Consider the following 17,956-nt stretch of genomic DNA (forward strand, 5'->3'; position numbering starts at 1 on the left):
GGTGGATGGAAGAGACCAGTTACACCTGGGACATGGCTGAGATTGCGTTCTCAGGCCGGGCAGTTCAGGCCTCTGGAAATACAAACTAGAGTAAGGAACTCTAAGGAACTCGGCAGAGAAAGAACTCCGGAGAGGAGCTCAGAAGTCAGTGGAGACAGCGAGGTCGGTTTTGGATGCGCTGAGATGCGATCTTGGGGGCCCTTTCACCCTCCCCGGGGAAAACAAACCACCCATACCAACCCATGACACCCGCCGGCACTTTACAGAAATTCCTTTTGGTTTTTAAGTCTTTGATCCCTGTTCAGAAGTCAACACCCTTGACAGGGCTGACACTTAGAGCTGCTCACAGTCACCCCAGCAATGGTCTGAAAGGGAGTCTGGGGGTTGGTAGGGGAGTGGGAGGGCATGGCTGCCGAGAAGGGGAGGGTCTGCAGGTGGGGTGCAGGCCAGGGCTCCAGGGGGACCTCAGTGTGTGGGAGGCGTGTGCAGTGGGGGTTTCTGCGAGCTCAGGGCACCCCCTTGCTGTCCCTCCCATGCCTGCACGTCCTGTTCCATAGCTTGAGCCTCTGCCCAGTGTGCCAAAGGGCCCCGGTTTTTCCTCCAGCTCCTGCTGCTCTGGTTTCCTGGTACCGCCCTCCCATGCCCCCTCTTCTCCCTCTGTCCCTCCATCTCCTCCCCGTCAAAGCCCTTGCTGTTGGCATCAGGCGTGTCAGCGTCAGGCTTGAGTCACGTCTATTTAAGTTCGTTTCTTCTTCACTCGTGTACCTGTGCTGTCCCTGACCCAGCATCTCTCAGGATGTGCCCCATGAGAAAATGTGAGCATCGTAAGCGCAGCATGGGCTGACCCTCAAAGGGTAGGGAACGCTGGTTTCAGCAACGGTTAAAACCCTTTTTTTAAACCTCAGGCCACTGCAGAGCTTTAATTTCCAGATGTAGATCCCGAATTCGCCTGCCCCGTTGCTCCGCCTTCCTGCTTGTGCGGAACTGTCAGTCATGGGGCGGGGCTAGGACTCTGAGGACAGGGTCTCCTGAGGGACACAGGGCTGGCTTAGACTCCAGAGGAGTGGAAATCACTGTTGTCTTACACTGTGGATCTCCGCGTTGACTGAGGACAGTAGTTTCTGAGTAAACTCTTGGGACATTAAATATGTATATATATATATATTTAAACATTTATTTAATTATTTGGCTGCACCGAGTCTTAGCTGTGGCATGCAGGATCTAGTTCCCTGACCAGGGGTTGAACCCTGGGCCCCGGCACCGGGAGCTGAGTCTTAGCCACTGGACCACCAGGGAAGTCCCCCCAAAAGCTTTTTTATTTCAGTAAAATTGACATCAAATTTACCATTTAAGCCATTTTAAAGTATACAATTCAAGGTCCCTCTGAATGTTCATAAATACCAAAATTCCTTCTCTAAGAAGAAAATTAGATAGGAATTTGGCATGTATCCTTTCTAAAAAAAATTTTTTTGAGAATTTATATTCATAAATATATCAGTAAAAAATGCATTTAAAATTTTGTGTGTGTCAAACTGTATATACTTTTCAATTTCATTTTGTATGTCACTGTGATTCGATATGTCTGTACTAGTCTATAGATCAGCCTCATTTCTTTAAACTGCTTTGTAAGATTCAAAATCTGAATAAAGCACAACTTACGAATCCTCTTTAAAAAAAAATCAAGTGTACAGTTCAGAGGTGTTTAGTCCATTCACAATGTTCACATATCAATGACTATCATGGGACGCCAAAACATTTTTATCCATAAAATGAGTGGGGGATTAGGAGGTTTTAGTTTCCTATTTGCTGCTGTAACAAGTTACATCAAACCGAATGGGTTAAAGCAACACAGACTTACTCTCGCATATTTCTGGAGGTCAGAAGTGAAAAAAATGGGTTGGCAGGGCTACATTCGCTCTGGAGGCTTGCGAGAGAATCCTTTTCCTCGTCTTTTCTAGCTTCTGGAAGCCAACCACCTGCTTGCCTTGGCTCTTGGCTCCCACCTCCATCTTCAAAGCAAATCACTCCAACCTCTGCTTCCCTGGTCATGTCTCCCCTATTTCCACGATTTCCCCCTTTCCTTGTAAGGACCCCTGTGATTACATTGGGCTTAGCCAGGTAATCCAGGACATCAAAGTTCATCACATGTCTAAGTCTCTTGTGTCTTTTAAGATAACATATTCCCAGGCTCTGTAGATTAGGACATTGATCTATTCTGGCTAACAGGGTGGGTTCTTCATGTCAGGAACCTAAAGACATATTTCTTGCGGTTATTTAAAGAGCTTAGCACCGTGATACACCCCTTAACATCGTGGTAGGTTAGGTTTATCTTCGAGGACCTCCTCTTCTTGGATGGTTATCAGGGATTCTTCCGTCTGATACCAGACTCAACACTGAACTGTGAGCGTAAACGGCAGCATCATTCTGTGTTCAGGCTTCCACCGACGTCACTTTTCCTGGTAAAAATTTGACCAGCTCTTCTACCTATCTCTGATTTTGGGCTTTGCCAAATTTTGAAGAAAACCTCAAAAGAATGTCACCCGTCTCCCGGTAACCAGGAGTGGCCTTTAAACGGCCTGTTAATTTTCTTGCCGATGCCGCCCCACGGCGAGTGGTCTCTCCATAAATCCCTTCCTTTTCCAGGTCCTCTTGCGTCAGCTGAAGTAGATGTGTTGCTCAGGTCTGGAAGCCAGATAGTCTGGGATACTGCCGCTGAGCGTCACGGCATTTCACAGTGATTTAGACCGGCCCTTACGTGGGGGTTAAGCTGCTTCTCTTTTTCTGCTTTCCATCAGATGGCATCCGCCTGGGGTGACTGCTCCCTACAGAGCAGTGAGACAGCGTCCATGCAGTCTATTTGTAGCGGTCCTCCCGTGTTCTCCCTAGGGTTCCGCTCATTATGCTGAAATCCCATATGCTTTCCGGTTTCGAGGTTGCTCTTGACTGTGGCGTCTGAGACGGGCACCGCGGGAGCCCCGCAGGCCTGCAGCCTGCCCACTGAAGCTTTCTCCCCACTTGTTTCCCAGATGCACCCACTGGGCCTGTGTAACAACAATGACGAAGAGGACCTGTATGAATACGGCTGGGTCGGAGTGGTGAAACTGGAACAGCCGGAGCTGGACCCGAAACCATGCCTCACTGTCCTCGGCAAGGTAAGCCCCTGGCCCTCCCCCAACCTGCCCCGGTTCTGACCGGTGCCGTCCACGCCCTCAAATAGCCGGGTGTGGAGAAGAGCCCTTTTGGCACCGCGCTCTTTCCTGGCTGAAGTCGTGTGTTGGGGCAGCCCCCCGCCCCAGGGTGGTCAGCGGCTTGGACACTGGTGGCAGCCGCAGCCTCAGAGTGGCCTCTGCCCTTGCCCGCCATGTGGCCTCGCGCAGGTCTCTCGCCCTCGGGGATTCCCAGTTTCTTATCGGCAAACTGGGTTGGTCATAGAGATTCACAGTCCTTATCTTACAGCCCTGGGGCCAGATATTTCAGAATTCTGAGATTTGGGGGGGGGGTTAGAAAGGTGCTCAGGTGCACATATCTTGTATTAAGGAGACACGGAGCCACCTTCAGTAACCGAACACACGCAGAGCCTGGTAGCTGCCTGCATGGATATTCACACCTAGTGGGACAACTGGAATCTAAACAGCCTGGTGTTAGCTCAGGGCCTTGCTGTTTTGCTGCCAGCTGAGTTATGGAAAAATCTGGGGGCTGTGGAGCTTTTTTGGTTTCCGAATGGCAGACAGCAATTACGGTCCTGTCTTAGAACTTACCTCACAGGACGGTCAGGAGGTGAGATGAGAGACAAAACGTGTAGCAGAGAGAGGGCTCCAGAAACTTCTGCTGCCATTGACTGTTTTGTTCTTCCACTTAGAAGTACTTTATAAGAACAAAAAACAACTCTTTTAGGGTCAGCATTACCTCTGGTTGTGGTATGAGATAAAAGATAGAGGTCCATTGATTTTGGAAAACCATATGTCAGTGATGTCAAAATACAACAGATGACATCTTGTTTTAAACCGGATCGTTTTGGTAAAGAGAAAGGTCTGGAGAAAGCTGCTAGGATTTTGGTTGGAGGAGCGGCAGTACAGCCTAAGGATAAGTGTTATTGCCTGGATGTTTTTTTATCTTCTCAGAAACAGCTGTCTAGGTATCACGGGGAGAGAACTGGCGGGGGCGGTGGGGGGAAACAGTCCTGGTTCTGACCTCCTGAGGAGATTCACCCCAGAGCAGAGTGGTTCTGATACAGGGCACTTGAGAGCCTTTTCCAACACATGAAAATGTCCCAGGGGACTTGCCTGGTGGTCCAGTGGCTAAGACTCCACGCTCCCAATGCAGCAGGCCTGGGTTCAATCCCTGGTCAGGAAACTAGATCCCACCTGCCACAACGAAGAGTTTGCATGCTGCCGCTAAAGATCCCGCATGCCGCAACTGAAGACCCGGCAAAGCCAAATAAAGAGCTAAATACGAAAATGAAAGAGAGAAGGAAAATGTCCCAGTCAGTGTTTCCTTGAAGACTTTTGGACCAGGAGACCCTCACGGATCTGTGATGTTTCTGTCCCATCTGTCTTCTTGGGTAGCTTCCGACCACTTGTCAAGTTCCCCTGCCTTCTTGGTTTGATTTTGGCTGTGCTGAGTCTTCATTGCCGCGAGGGCTCTTCTCTAGTTGCAATGCACGGGCTTCTCATTACAGTAGCTTCCCCTGTATCGAAGCGCGAGCCCTAGGGTGCGTGGGCTTAGTTGCTCTGAGACATGTGGGCTCTTCCCAAATCAGGGATCGAACCCGTGTCTCCTGCACTGGCAGGGGGATTGTTTACCACTGAGCCACCAGGAAACACCCTCCCCCCCGCCCCACCCCCCAACCACCCTTTTAGAGAAGAAGAAGGAAAAACAAAAAAACCCCCACAGGGACTATTGCCTGTTTGGTTTACAATTCACGAAGTCGACTCGATGTGTTTCAGGCGGCCCAGGCCCCATCCTTCATCGTTTAAATAGGTGGCCATGCTGCCTAATGATGCTAAGAGAGCAGCAACCCCCTCGAGAAAATGTTAGTGTTTTCCTAGGAGGAATGCCAACCACATCCAGGGCTTGGGCACAGTGCTCTCCTTGTAGCTAACACTCCCCCAATAGGATATTTTCCTTTGTACTGAAGCTGCTGCTCTGCAGGGCTCAGCAGCTCGGCCGCAGTCCGGTGGGCCTCCACCCGCGCGTCTGTTACGTCTGTAAATGGGCTGGAACATGGCCTCCTCGGCCCCACCCGCCGTGGTCCCCTGGGGCCCGAGCGGTGTTGAAGTCACTCCAAGAACCCAGCTGCTGCTTCTCTACCTGGAACAGCCATGGAGTGGGTGTGACTTGCGTTGTGTATGGCTTGGCCTGCCTGCCCGCGAAGCCAGAAGGAATAGAAACTCTTGACGTATACTGCACCATTAAGTATCTGTCATGTTTATTCCTTCACCAAGTATGTATTGAATGCAGGACCTCAGCACAAGATTCCGCCTGCTTGCAAGCAATAGGCCGTCCCCGACCCCTTGTCCCTGCCGCCATGGTTCTGTTTGGAGGGGCTGTGTGGTGGCCAGGCAGTATTCACATGTGGTTAGTGACTGAAATTTGGCTTAACACCCGCATAAAATCATGAGCAAAACCGCCAGGGCCAGAGGTAGCAGGGCAGTTTCGCGTTTGCCCAAAACCTGGACTGACTGAGGAGGTACCCGGAGTCAAGCCTCTCTCCCTGTCTCCTTCCTCACCTCGCTCCCTCCCTCCCTCTCTTCTGCCCTCTCACCTTCTTCTTCAGAAGTTTTTTTTCCAGCTTCAGTTTTATTTACTTTGCCAGCTGCCCTTTCTTTCTTCCCGAGCCCCCAAGCAAGCACAGTGGCAAGAGGGTAACGCGGGATGAGCAGGGTGGTCCACCCCACCACGGACGCTCGGCGTGGTTTTCTGCACTCAGGCGTGTTTCCCTCTGCTCTCAGCAGCTAGGGCAAGAAGGAGGTGGGCAGCCAAGTCCCCGTGGGCGTGCGGGTGGGCCCCCTCCTCCTCCTGTGGATGTTGAGACTTGTTGAAAACCATAGAAGGGAGGGTCCGCCAGCATCTGGAAGGGCCTGTACCGGGAAGGGGAGACACAGACCCCTCTCCCTCCCCGTCACCCACGCCCTTCACCTACCCGCCCACAGAAAATGCCATGGGGCGAAACGCTGCAATACTGGAGGAATGTCCTAAATTAAAACAACGTTAAATGCCTCTCCAGGAGTTCAAATAAAGTTTCATTTTAAGAGTGAAAGACATAAACTCATCACCTGGGTTTATTACTGAGTGCTTTTGAACTCCTCAAAAAAAGGGAACACTGTAAACTCAAGAGAGAAAAGTGATTTACGATCCTCTCCTTATAATCTTTTTGATTCTGGAGGAGGCAAAGGCAGACAGTTGGATCAGCTCGGGGCCTGGGGGGGTTGCAGAGTTGGGATGGGGGTAAGCCGCCCTACCCCACCCCGCCCCCCAGAATGCAGCTGGCCAGGGTTCCAGGCCAGACCCCGGGCAAGTCCCTTCCACTTCCTGGGCCTCTCTCTTCCACATCATGTGACAAGGCTGTCCTGGGTTCCTTTCTCGTCTGATATGTTGTACTTCTGTATCATATTAAAAAGCTTCCCTTGAGATTCTACCTTTCAGAGATTTCTAGTTGCAACACTGAAACACTGGCTGTGTTACCCGCAACGATCTAAGTCTTCAGAAATTAAAACAGAATAAAGTAGACATTTCTGAGCAGCTTGCTTTTGAAAGTAAGGGTCTTCAACCATCTCCAAAGTTGGAAGAGTCTGTGTTTAGGCCCCAGGCATTTCAGCCCTTTAATTCAAGCAGTATTTATTGTATAAAGCATCCTATGGGATAGGTAAGACATCGTCCGGCCACCGCATGGACAGCCTCGTGGCAGGGAACATACCAGACTTGCTCAGATCCAACACAGCCTGCTCAGCCTGGAGTCACCAAACATGGAAGCAGGGCAGAGCTCCGTACCCCACACCCTACGCTGGAGGGGGCTCTTAGGGTTCTGAAGCACAGGATGGTCAACAGATTTGAACTTGGCTTTTGCAGTCCTCAGGAGGATAGCAGGAAGTTAGCAGAAAGACAAGAAAAGCAGGTGGCTTAAGTCAAAGAGAACCTAGCTTTGGCTGAGTGGCCTTGGAAAGGTCCCTTCAGATTTGGGGGCCTGTACTCACCCGGGCTCACGCCGCCCCTGTCATCGTGGTGGGAGTTCTGCGGGGAGCCCCGAGCGCAGCGCCCAGCCCTCAGTGGACGCCCCGCGAGGGTGTGACAGCAGCCCTCGTGTGCTGGGTACTCACCGAGAGCCGAGGGCGTCCCACGCAGCGTCTCCTCCCATCGTCAGGCCAACCCCGGGGCCGTGTCTAGATCCCCATCCTGTGCTGAGGACATCTCAACGTCTCCTGAGATCAGATGACTCCCAGGGGCTGAGCCAAAATCTGAGATGAGGCCTGTCCCGCCGCCTCTCCGATGGTGGTGTCTTCCTCTTGGCTCCTGTTGTCTTTGGCGGTTTCTCTGCATTTAAGAATTGGATGCACTTCAGTGGTTACTGGCCACGTGAGGAGTGCTGGTTCTTTTGAGTAGAAACCCCGCTTGAGCTGTGTTGAGCCCACAGCTGGATCCACTCCTGAGGTTCTGAATGTCGTCAGGGAGCCCGAGATGGGGGTGCTGTGCTCCACTGCAGCTGCCGACCATGAGGCTCAGTGCCGGGGTCCCTCCCCGAGTCTTCTGGGCATCTGCTTCATTTCACTCCCACTCGCTATCTCCTGCGGGGGAAACAGCACCCTAATATCCCTTGATCCGATGCATCTTGGATCAGGTGCTCCCTTTAGTCTGTCAGCTGTGATCTGGGGCTGGGAACATGCTGGAACTGCCCAGCTGTGTGTGTGTGTGTGTGTGTGTGTGTGTGTGTGTGTGTGTGTTGCGGGGGCAGGGGTGGTGGAAGATGCACTTTGAAGAAGGAAGCTGGCGAGGGCCAGCTCTGGGCTACTGTGCCTCAGCAGCCCCTGCGGGCACCAGGTCACATGTGCACTCACAAGCCGCCCCCGCTCTGGTTCCTGCACCCGGAGGAGCTGCTTCCTCTTGTCCTGAACTGAGGGCCGTCCCCAGAAGCCAGTGGCTGGACGGGCTGTGTGAGGGGGTGATGCAGGCAGGGAGTGTGGGAGCAGGTTCCTTGGCGGGTATTGAAAGCTGCTGGGGCATGAAGAGGCTTTGAGATGACAGGGTTTCATCTCCATCCCCCAGGAAGCTGGGAGCCACTGAAGGTTTGCCGGGGAGTTTGCTTGGCAGTGGTGTCTAGGTCTAGGGAGAGGGTCAGTCAGGTTACTGTGCTGGCGGGTGTTTCCGGAGCTGAACGGGCCCAGACACCAAGGCTTTGGGAGCTCTGATGAGGCTTTAGCCGATGATGGTGACCTCGCGTTCGCCCTCAGATCTCCCAGCTCTCCACCCAGCCTCTTCTGCTTCCACCTGGGGCGGCCTCCTGGCCGAGCACGGTGGGCAGACACTGCTGGGAACCACCGTCCCGTGAGACTGAGCTGCGGGAAACCCAGGGGTGAGGGGTCGGTGGAGAACGGAACCCCACGGCCAGCCCTCGGAGTGTTTCTTGGTAACTTCTTCTAGAGAACAGATCCCTTGGTGCCCAAAGCGACTGCAAGACAGAAAACAGAATCAAAGGAATTTACTGTTTTCAAGACAGCCGGGGGGAGCGGGAACACATAACAGTTAAGATTTGGGTTTAGTCACCAAACTAACCTGAATTTAAAGCCCAGTTCCAGCCCCCAGATCCACGTGGCCTGGGACGGTCACCAAACCCTTCTGCCCGATTCCACCTTCCGGAGATAGGAGGGACCTCGGGGGAGAGTGCATGTCGGGTTCACACACAGCCAGAGACACAAATCAACTAGCAGCTCTTGGTGCCCAAGCTCCCTTTCTTTCTCCCTCCCCGCTTCCCTTATTATCCTTCGGTAGCTTTCAGCACTCACAGTGCCATTACTTAAGTGGTCAGATCCCTAGAGACAGAAGCAAAGTGGTGGTTGCCAGGGCTGCGGGGAGGAGAGGATGAGGAATTAGTGTTCAACGGGGCCAGGGTTTCAGAGAGGAGGTGGAAGAGTTCTGGAGATGAATGGTGGGTGGTGGATGGGAGTGGGGGTCATCGTGCCCTCCTCATCCGGGGTTCGGTCACAGGTGGGTGTCCCCTGCAACCCTGGGGGCCTGACTCCTAGGCCAAGCCCAGCCTAGCGCCCCTGGGAATGAGATCCCCGGCTGTGTCTCAAGAGCCAAAGGAAGGTACTGGCCGACTGGAGCAGGGTCTCTTAGCAGCCACCCCCCCATCACAGGCACTGCTGGGAAGTAAGTGTGAAGTTTGCCACATACCTGAGCTCAGGGCACTGTGACCGAGCAATTTGCCATGGTATCCCTAGGAGCACCTGTGTTTGGGACACTTATGTGTGTCACACCTTCCCAGAGCACGTCACCTGGGGCCTTTTATTGCAGCGATTCTCACCTGGGGTGGGGGTGGGGGGCAGGAAAACGCGTGTGCGCACACACACCTCCCTAATGTCATCTGGCAGTATCAGGAGACCTGTTTGGTTTTCAGACAGAAATATCCAGGAGAGGGTGGGGGTGGGGTTGGGCTGCTGCTGGCATCAAGCAAGTGGAAGCTGGGGATGCTGCCTTGCTGCTCAGCACCCCTTGATGCACAGGCCAGGCCTCCCTAACAACAAAGTACACTCTGGCCCCGGATGTTAACTAATGTCAACGTTGAGAAGCCCCATCTCTCTGGGACACGTGCTGTCTCCCTGAGCAGACCCTTAATTCCCACTTCTTTCTTGCTTCTGTGCCCACTGGCCTCTGGCATGAAGGCAGGGCCATGGTGTCTGGTGGTGTGTTGGCTGAAGTGCGTGATCCGCGTCAGTGCACGTTTGTTTCTGCGTGAGGAGTGTGGGGAGCAGGATTTGCACGGATGCGTTGTGCCTTCACCACCCAGGCCCCCTGCACTCCTCTGTGCACCTCACCCTGGGCCGGTTCACCTCCCTCTGTCTTCATTTCTCCACACTGTCCTCTGTAAAGAGCGTTGTGATGATTTTAAAAAATGACGTCCGTCAGTCTCAGAGGGTGTGAATATTCGGCAAATATCAGTTTCCTCCCCGCTCTAAACATACTCCTGAGATGAGGTGGGTTTCTGGCTGGAGAGGAAGTTTGGAAGGCTCCTCAGATTTATTTTAAGGAGCACTTGGGTACATACCTCCCATATTTGGTTAAAAAGGAAAGCAAGAAAGGAACTTAGTAAAAGAAATCAGATCAGGAAGAAAAGATTGGCATGATATGAATGGAAAAAGGAAAATCTCAGGGAATACCACTTTGCTTCTCACGTCCTGTGTCTGGTTTGAAAGTCACAAACTTTTAATGGGATGCTTTTCTTCTTCACCTAAATCTTCCAGGAACCTCTTGGTTAACAGGCTATATTAAGCACAAGACTTTTTTTTTTTTTTTTTTAAGCTAGATCTGAGACATTTTCAGCTATAAAAGGCTAACCGAAACTTTTCTTTGAAATCCCCTGAAAGGCTTTAGGCAGTTTTGACGGTAGAGCGAGTGAATACAGCAAAATAATGTTTCTGGCGGTCTGAGGCTGCCGGCCACCTCCCCGGACCGGGGGAAGCCTGGCTCATAGCACTCCCCTGGCCACTGTCCCCTCCAACTGAACCAGGCTCTCAATAGAGCAGAGGCCACAAACGAGACTGTCCTAGGAAACGGGCTGGTGTGACAGGCCAGCAGAAAAGACCATCAGAAGTAGCTAATGGGGCTTCCCCGGTGGTCCAGCGGTAAAGAATCCACCTGCCAATTCAGGGGACACTGGTTTGATGCCTGGTCCGGGAAGATCCCACCTGTCTCGGGACAACAACTGAGCCCAAGCTCTAGAGCCCCCGCGCAGCAATGAAGACCCAGTGCAGCCAAAAATAAATAAACAAAATTTTAAAGTAGCCGATGACCTTGTCTACTTTTGAGAGGCCGTTCTGAATTATAAATGAAGTTAGAACCTAACACAGTAAGTCATGGTAATGTGTACAGAAACAGTTCCAAGTCAGGTGACCTGCATCTCTGGAGATCAGCCCCAAGGCTCCATCTACTTACTCTCTGCCCAGGCTGGGCAGAGAGTCCCACTGGGTGCAGATGCAGAGGAGCAGGGATGCTGGCCAGATTTGTCTGCTAACTGTGGACAGAAGCCATTTCTCTGCCTCATTGTCTTTCGAATTTGTTCCCCGTACAGAAAGCACTGTATTTCATCTGATAAAAGGTAGCATTTTGCTTTGGTGATCTTACTTTCCAAATCAGACTTCGGGCCCTGTAGTCTAATACGTTTTGTGCTGTTTTAAGTTTGAGACAGTCTTAACAATTGGGATACTGAAACCCTTTAAATCCTGCCTCATTTTTGCTAGTTATAAAAATACTAAAGAGTACCAACACTTTCCAGTAGTTCTAAGCACTGCTGGATAAAATAAATATCTAGTCTGCCTGAAGATCTTGGGCTATTTTTCCTCCTCTGCCCGTGGAATTCTCCAGACAAGAATACTAGAGTGAGTAGCCATCCCTTTCTCCAGGGGATCTTCCCGACCCAGGGATATGAACCTGGGTCTCCCGCACTGCAGGCATATTCTTTACTGTCCGAGCCACCAGGGAAGCTTATAAAGCACGCAGCTGTCCCTATTACACTTTACCCCATTGCTGATGGATTTTCACAAGTGCGCTGCTTGCTAAGTCGCTTTTTAGTCGTGTCTGACTCTGTGCGACCCTATGGACTGTAGCCCACCAGGCTCCTCTGTCCAAGGGATTCTCCAAGCAAGAATACTGGAGTGGATTGCCATGCCCTTCTCCAGGGGATCTTCCCAACCCAGGGACCGAACCCGCGTCTCTTACGTCTCCTGCATTGGCAGCCAGGTTCCTTACCCACTAGTGCCGCCTGGGAAGCCCATTTCACAAGTATTGACTCTTAAATGAACCTCAGAGAAAAGAATGTGATGTTTGCTAGGAACCTTTGTTATTTTGGCTCAGTCTTTAGAAATCAGATTTTAAAGCGGTTAGCTTCAAAATCTTTTTTTAAAAAAATCTGTAAATATAGTAAATTGTTTGTTTTTGGTTTGCTTTTGGCCATAAAGTTGGATTAAGGGGTTGGATAAAGGGGTCCCACGTTTCCTGCCCTTGCAGTGGAAGCTCTGAGTCTTAACCACTGGACCACCAGGGAAGTCCCTAGATTTTTTTTTTAGATGAGTTATTTTTGTAATATTTTCCCTTTTTTTAGAGTTTCAATTAATAGAATCTTAACATTTTATAATCCCTTATTTTAAAGATATACCCCAAATTTATAGCATTAACTTATTTTACTGTTTCTATAACTAACAATTTTCTGGTCCCTTTTCTTTTTTTTTTAAAGCAATATAATAATTGTACACAGTCCTATATTCCTAGTGCCAAGAACAGTGCCTAGTACCTATATTGGGCACTTGGTGGATATTTGTTGCATGAAACAATTAATTATGGATTATTGAAAAACCGAAGGGGAAAGTCCAACTTTAATCTTACTCCTTCAATTCAAGTACTGTCAGTCTTGGTTTATTCCCTTCCAGTCTTCCAGGGAGTCCAAGTCTGATGTTTAATGTAATTATTACGAAGGCATGCATCTCTGTTCTGCCTTCTTAAACTTAATAACGCATGCTAGTCATTTGACCAGTTTTGTTACTTTTGTAACCTGTCCTTTCATTGGACCTGACAGTGGAACATACCACGATGTAGTCGACCCCCACGGTTCAGTAATTAGATGGCTTCTGTTTTATTTTCAGTCCTTACAAAGAAGCCACACTGAAAGCTTTCTTCATGTAAGATGGACTTCCGTTGTTTTTTTTTTTTTTTCTCTCTCTCTCTTTGAATTATTCTCTCATGGTAATATTCCAGGAGCAGATTATAGATGAAAGGACATAAACATTTTTTAAGGACTCTTGCTGCAAACAGTTGCAAATTGCTTTTCAGGAAAGCTCCCTCAGTTTACCTTGCCACTAGTGAAGTAAGTGTGAACCATTTTCCACAGAAACAAACAGCTAACACTGACCGTTATAGTTACTATGTTTCTTTACTGATTAGAAAGATAAAAATAGTACTTCATTGTTTCCTTTGCATTTCTTTGATTATCAGCAAGCATTAAGTGCCAAGCATCTTTCCATCTACTAATTAAATTTCCTCTCTTGTGAATTGTCTATTCTGGCCCCTTGCTCATTTATGGGTGGATCTTAATGTAGTTTTTTTTTTTTTAATAGTAACATATTAATTCCTTGTTCGGAATGTCTTTAAACTGGCCCTTGTATTTACTAATTTTGTCTGTTTTAGCTTTCTTGGCATGCAGAAGCTTAAAGTTTGTACATAGCCATCACTCCTTCATGATTTCTCCTATTGCTTTTAAAGTTAATTATTTAAAAAATAAATAAATAAAGTTAATTATTTTCTCCCCTCCCTTGCAAGCTTAGCATCATTTTGCCTTTTGCACTGTTTCTGTTATCATTGGTTTTCTTGTAATATATTACATCTTTAAATCACTCAATTTATTTTGATGTGTAACATCAGGGAGTGGCTAATTAGAGTCTCTGCCTTTCTCAAAGTTGTCATTTCCTTCGTTTTATGTATCTTCCTCCTTTAAAAAGATAACATATTCTGACCTACTGAAACCTATAGCAGACAGTATTATCTACTGTCAGATTCTGTATTCCTTTTAAGGCCAATAACACACTGTTTTAATTTTTGTTGTTTCAGAACATAGTCCCCCCGAGTTAAGTAAAATACGCTTGTTTGCAAACACTTTTTTTTTTTTTTTTTGGCAAATTTATTTAGTTACTTAATTTTGCCACGCTGTGCAGCATATGGAATTAGTTAAGCAGGGATCGAACCCATTCCCCCTTTAGTGGAAGTGCAGAGTATTAACCACTGGGCTGCTGGGGAAGTCCTGCTTACAAAAACATTTAAAAGGATTAATCCGTCGGTAAATCAACACAGCAAATGCCTGCTGTTGCTATTCTTTAGACCAGGGAATTCTAATTAAACCTCATTCTCTCCCACTCAGTAAGTATATCATGAAAGTATGAAAGTGTTAGTCACTCAGTCATATCCGACTCTTTGCAACCCTTTGAACTGTGGCCCGCCAGGCTCCTCTGTCCATGGAATTCTCCAGGCAATGCGGAGTGGGTTGCCATTCCCTCCTCGAGGGGATCTTCCTGACCCTGGGATTAAACGCAGGTCTCCTGCATTGCAGGCAGATTCTTTAGCATCTGAGCCACCAGGAAACCCCTAAGTATATCATAGCCTGCCCCAACTCTGTCAGCATGGGGAGCTGCTTTCAGAATCTGTTCATCATCATATCCAAGTTTCACTCCATTTCAGCACACACACATAAGTTTTACTAGGAGGTGTATACAGTGGTTAAAACCAACTGCCAGTCAAGCCTATTTCAACTTTGAAATGCCCAAGATCTTTTCCCTATCAAAATTTTTCTACCCATTTCTGTTCAAGAAATAAGTTTTCAGATGATTGGACTCTACACAGAAACAGAAAAGAAATGACTGATCAGGTTGTTCCCACACAAAGGCTTCTTTTTATCTAAGTATAGAGTGGTCCTGGGGGGCTTCTCAGGTGGCTCAGTGGTAAAGAGTCCACCTGACAGTGCAGGAGACACAGGAGACACGGGTTCAATCCCTGGGTCAGGAAGATCCCCTGAAGAAGGAAACGGTAGCCCACTCTAGTATTCTTGCCTGGGAAATCCCATGGACAGAGGAGCCTGGCAGGCTGCAGTCCACGGGGCCACAAAGAGTCGGACACGACCGAGCACACATGTGCACACACAGTGGACTTTAGTATATTCACAGAATTGGGCCACCATCACTCACTATTAATTTTGGTATTTTCATAGTCTTTATATATAATGGACAGAAGTCCCTTATCAGATGTCTGAACGTTTTCATCAGCCCGGAAAGAAACCATGTACCTCTGAGCCCTCATCTCCCCTCCATCCCAGGCATTCCATACATATGGAATCATGCAGAACGTGAACTTCTGTACCTGTTTCTTTTTGGCTTAGCCTGATGTCTTCAAGGTTCATCCACGTGGCAGTGAGCTGTCAGCACGTCGTTTCTTTTAATTGCCAAATAACAGTTCATTGTGTGTGTTCGTCGCTTGTTCATCCATCGATGTGCGGATAAAAACATTTAGATTGTTTCTGCTTTGGGGTTACTAGGGTGATGCTCCTATGGACATTTGTGTGCATGATCTTGTGTAGGTATCGGATTTCATCTATCTTGGGTAGGTAACTAAGAGTGGAGTTGCTGGGTCATGTGATAACTGTTTAGCCTTTGAGGAACTACCAAACTATTTTCCCAAGGGGGCCGCACGTTCTTTACTACTGCCGGCAGTGTATGATTCCTCCAAATGCTAGCCAACACTTGTTATTATCTGTCTTTTTGATTACAGCCATCCTCCTGGGTATGAAGTGGTGTCTCATTGTGGTTTTGCTTTGCATTTCCCTGTTGGATAATGATATTGAGCGCCTTTTCTATGTGCTTATTCAAAGTTTGCATATCTTTTATGAAGAAATATGAATAGCTATTCAGATCCTAAGAGTTCTTCATATATCCTTGATACCTGTCCCTTATCAAATATACAATTTGCAAATATTTTCTCCTATACTGGGGGTTTTCTTTCACTTTGTTGATAGTGTCCTTTGGAGCAGAAAAGCTTACATTTCAGCAGAGTCCAGTTAATTGGTATTTTCTTTTAGTATCATGCCAAAGAAATCTCTGGAAAGCTCATTTTTTTTCTTTTAAATTTTATTGAAGTATAGTTGGTTTACAATGTTGTGTTCATTTCTGCTGTATAGCCAAGTGATGAGTTACACACATATATATTCCTCTTCACCTTCTTTTCCATTATGGTTTATCACTAGAAGGAAAGCTCTCTCTTTTACTGAGACCCACTAGTTTTCCTTATTGGTCATATATTTAAGGCCCTCCTGGGATTTGTAATAAAGAATTTACCGTCTTTCCCCCTCAAGAAGCTTAAAGCTAACAGAGGGCCAGGAGACACTGGCCCGCCACTTCCCAGAATCCCAGCAGATGCCTATGAACGCGGGTGCCCCCGCCGACCAGGCTCAGGGACCCGATTTCTCAGGCTTAAGGTTATATTCTGTCAGGCTTACGTAGAGAAGACAAGACAGTCTACCAAAACAAAGGGAAAGACAGAGCCAATTTTGAAGTGCTACAGGAAGGATGTAGGCGAGCGACAGCTGTCAGCGCGGCGCCCACCTCCATTGTGCTCTTAGTGCCTTGGAGAAGACAGTGGCTCACAAGTCCCATTTTAGAACCTTCAGGATCTTGAAAAATCTTTCCAAAATAACTTTTCTCTTAAAAGGTTTTGCAATGAGCACTGGCACTGTGAAAAGAACTCCCTAACTGTTGGCCACACCCTTGTTCTACAGAGAGGGTGTAGGTGTCTTTGGGGTCGAGAGTCATCGACTGGGATGATGTCCTCCCAAGAACACGGGCAGTGTGGGGGCCTTCCTCTGAGTTCTGGCCGTAACCACCGCCAGCCTGCAAGGCCGCACTTCAGACCACTCAGCCTTGGCAAGCATGTGCTTCAGAAAGTCCCTGGCCGAAACCAGGGCTGATAGACAGACCCACGTGGCAGCGGGAGCTGGTGGTGCAGACGCATCTCACTTGCTAGACGTGAGGTTCTTCTCCTAGGTTCTTTTCATGAGGTCGGAAGCACTGAGAAGGGTGGGGCGGGGGGGGAGCTTTTTGCAGTTATTTGTGTCATGTATAGAGCTTCCCTGGTGGCTCCCAGTGGTAAAGAACCTGCTTGCCAATGTAGGAGACAAGGGTTCAATCCCTGGGTTGGAAAGATCCCCTGGAGAAGGAAATGGCAGCCCACTCCAGTGTTCTTGCCTGGAGAATCCCCATGGACAGAGGAGCCTGGTGGGCTACAGTCCATGAGTTGGACATGACGGAGCACACGTGCACATGTCATTTGCGGCATCTGAAATTTATCTCAGAGAAGACAACGGCACCCCACTCCAGTACTCTTGCCTGGAAAATCCCATGGATGGAGGAGCCTGGTGGGCTGCAGTCCATGGGGTCGCAAAGAGTCGGACACGACTGAGCGACTTCACTTTCACTTTTCACTTTCATGCATTGGAGAAGGAAATGGCAACCCACTCCAGTGTTCTTGCCTGGAGAATCCCAGGGATGGGGGAGCCTGGTGGGCTGCCGTCTCTGGGGTCACACAGAGTCGGACACGACTGAAGTGACTTAGCAGCAGCAGCAGCAGAAATTCATCTAAGACCCTGAAAATACTATTTGTTGCTTACACACCCCATTTTTCCTGTTAACACAGTCTTCAGTTCCTCTGCTTGTATTACAGTGCAGTTGGCTTTTCTATCACAAGTATGTTAGATGGATGGATGGATGACTGGATGCAGTAGGCTACCACACAGAATGTTTACTTGACATGGAAATGGACTCTTCCCCTAAAGGTCAAAATAGAATCAGTTTGTTTTGCAAAAGGATTACCTGTTGTAGAATTGCTTTCAACTATGCTCACTGCCCTGCAAAATAACCCGTGCCCCGCCCCCAAAAATTAAAGACAAATGCAGTATGTACCCGTCTCTTAAGCGTTGCATTCTGTTAGGAAGCTGGTGTTAGATAAAGCCTCATCTCTTCCCAGGCCCCCACCCTCTTTATCCCTCTGTGCTATTGTCATCTCTGCTTAGGTTGGGCTTTCTTCTCTGAATGAGAGAAACTAAGAAAATTGCCTGTTTTAGGCAATGCAGGTGTGTTTCAGAGATTTAGAGTTAAGAAGTCAAGTAAATGTTTTGGCAGCCCAACAAAGGTAAGAAAGGGAGAAGGTACCTAATGGG

General features: G+C 48.6%; 1 protein-coding gene and 1 long non-coding RNA gene across 2 annotated transcripts in view; one reads left to right on the forward strand and one right to left on the reverse strand.

Annotated features, from left to right (window-relative positions):
- Positions 1-17,956, forward strand: part of ZNRF3 (zinc and ring finger 3) — a 144,929-nt gene that overhangs the window by 80,867 nt on the left and 46,106 nt on the right. The window contains exon 2 of the mRNA XM_024977815.2: positions 3,027-3,152. Coding sequence (XP_024833583.1) covers positions 3,027-3,152 — 126 coding nt within the window. The remainder of the gene's footprint in view (positions 1-3,026; positions 3,153-17,956) is intronic.
- Positions 1,687-8,964, reverse strand: LOC112442056 (uncharacterized). The gene is made up of 3 exons (XR_003030079.2): positions 7,317-8,964; positions 3,759-4,445; positions 1,687-3,041 (listed from the first exon to the last, which is right to left on the reverse strand). It is a non-coding gene; the product is annotated as an uncharacterized lncRNA (long non-coding RNA).

The sequence above is a fragment of the Bos taurus genome, chromosome 17 (assembly GCF_002263795.3).
Source record: "Bos taurus isolate L1 Dominette 01449 registration number 42190680 breed Hereford chromosome 17, ARS-UCD2.0, whole genome shotgun sequence".
Lineage (NCBI taxonomy): Eukaryota > Metazoa > Chordata > Mammalia > Artiodactyla > Bovidae > Bos > Bos taurus.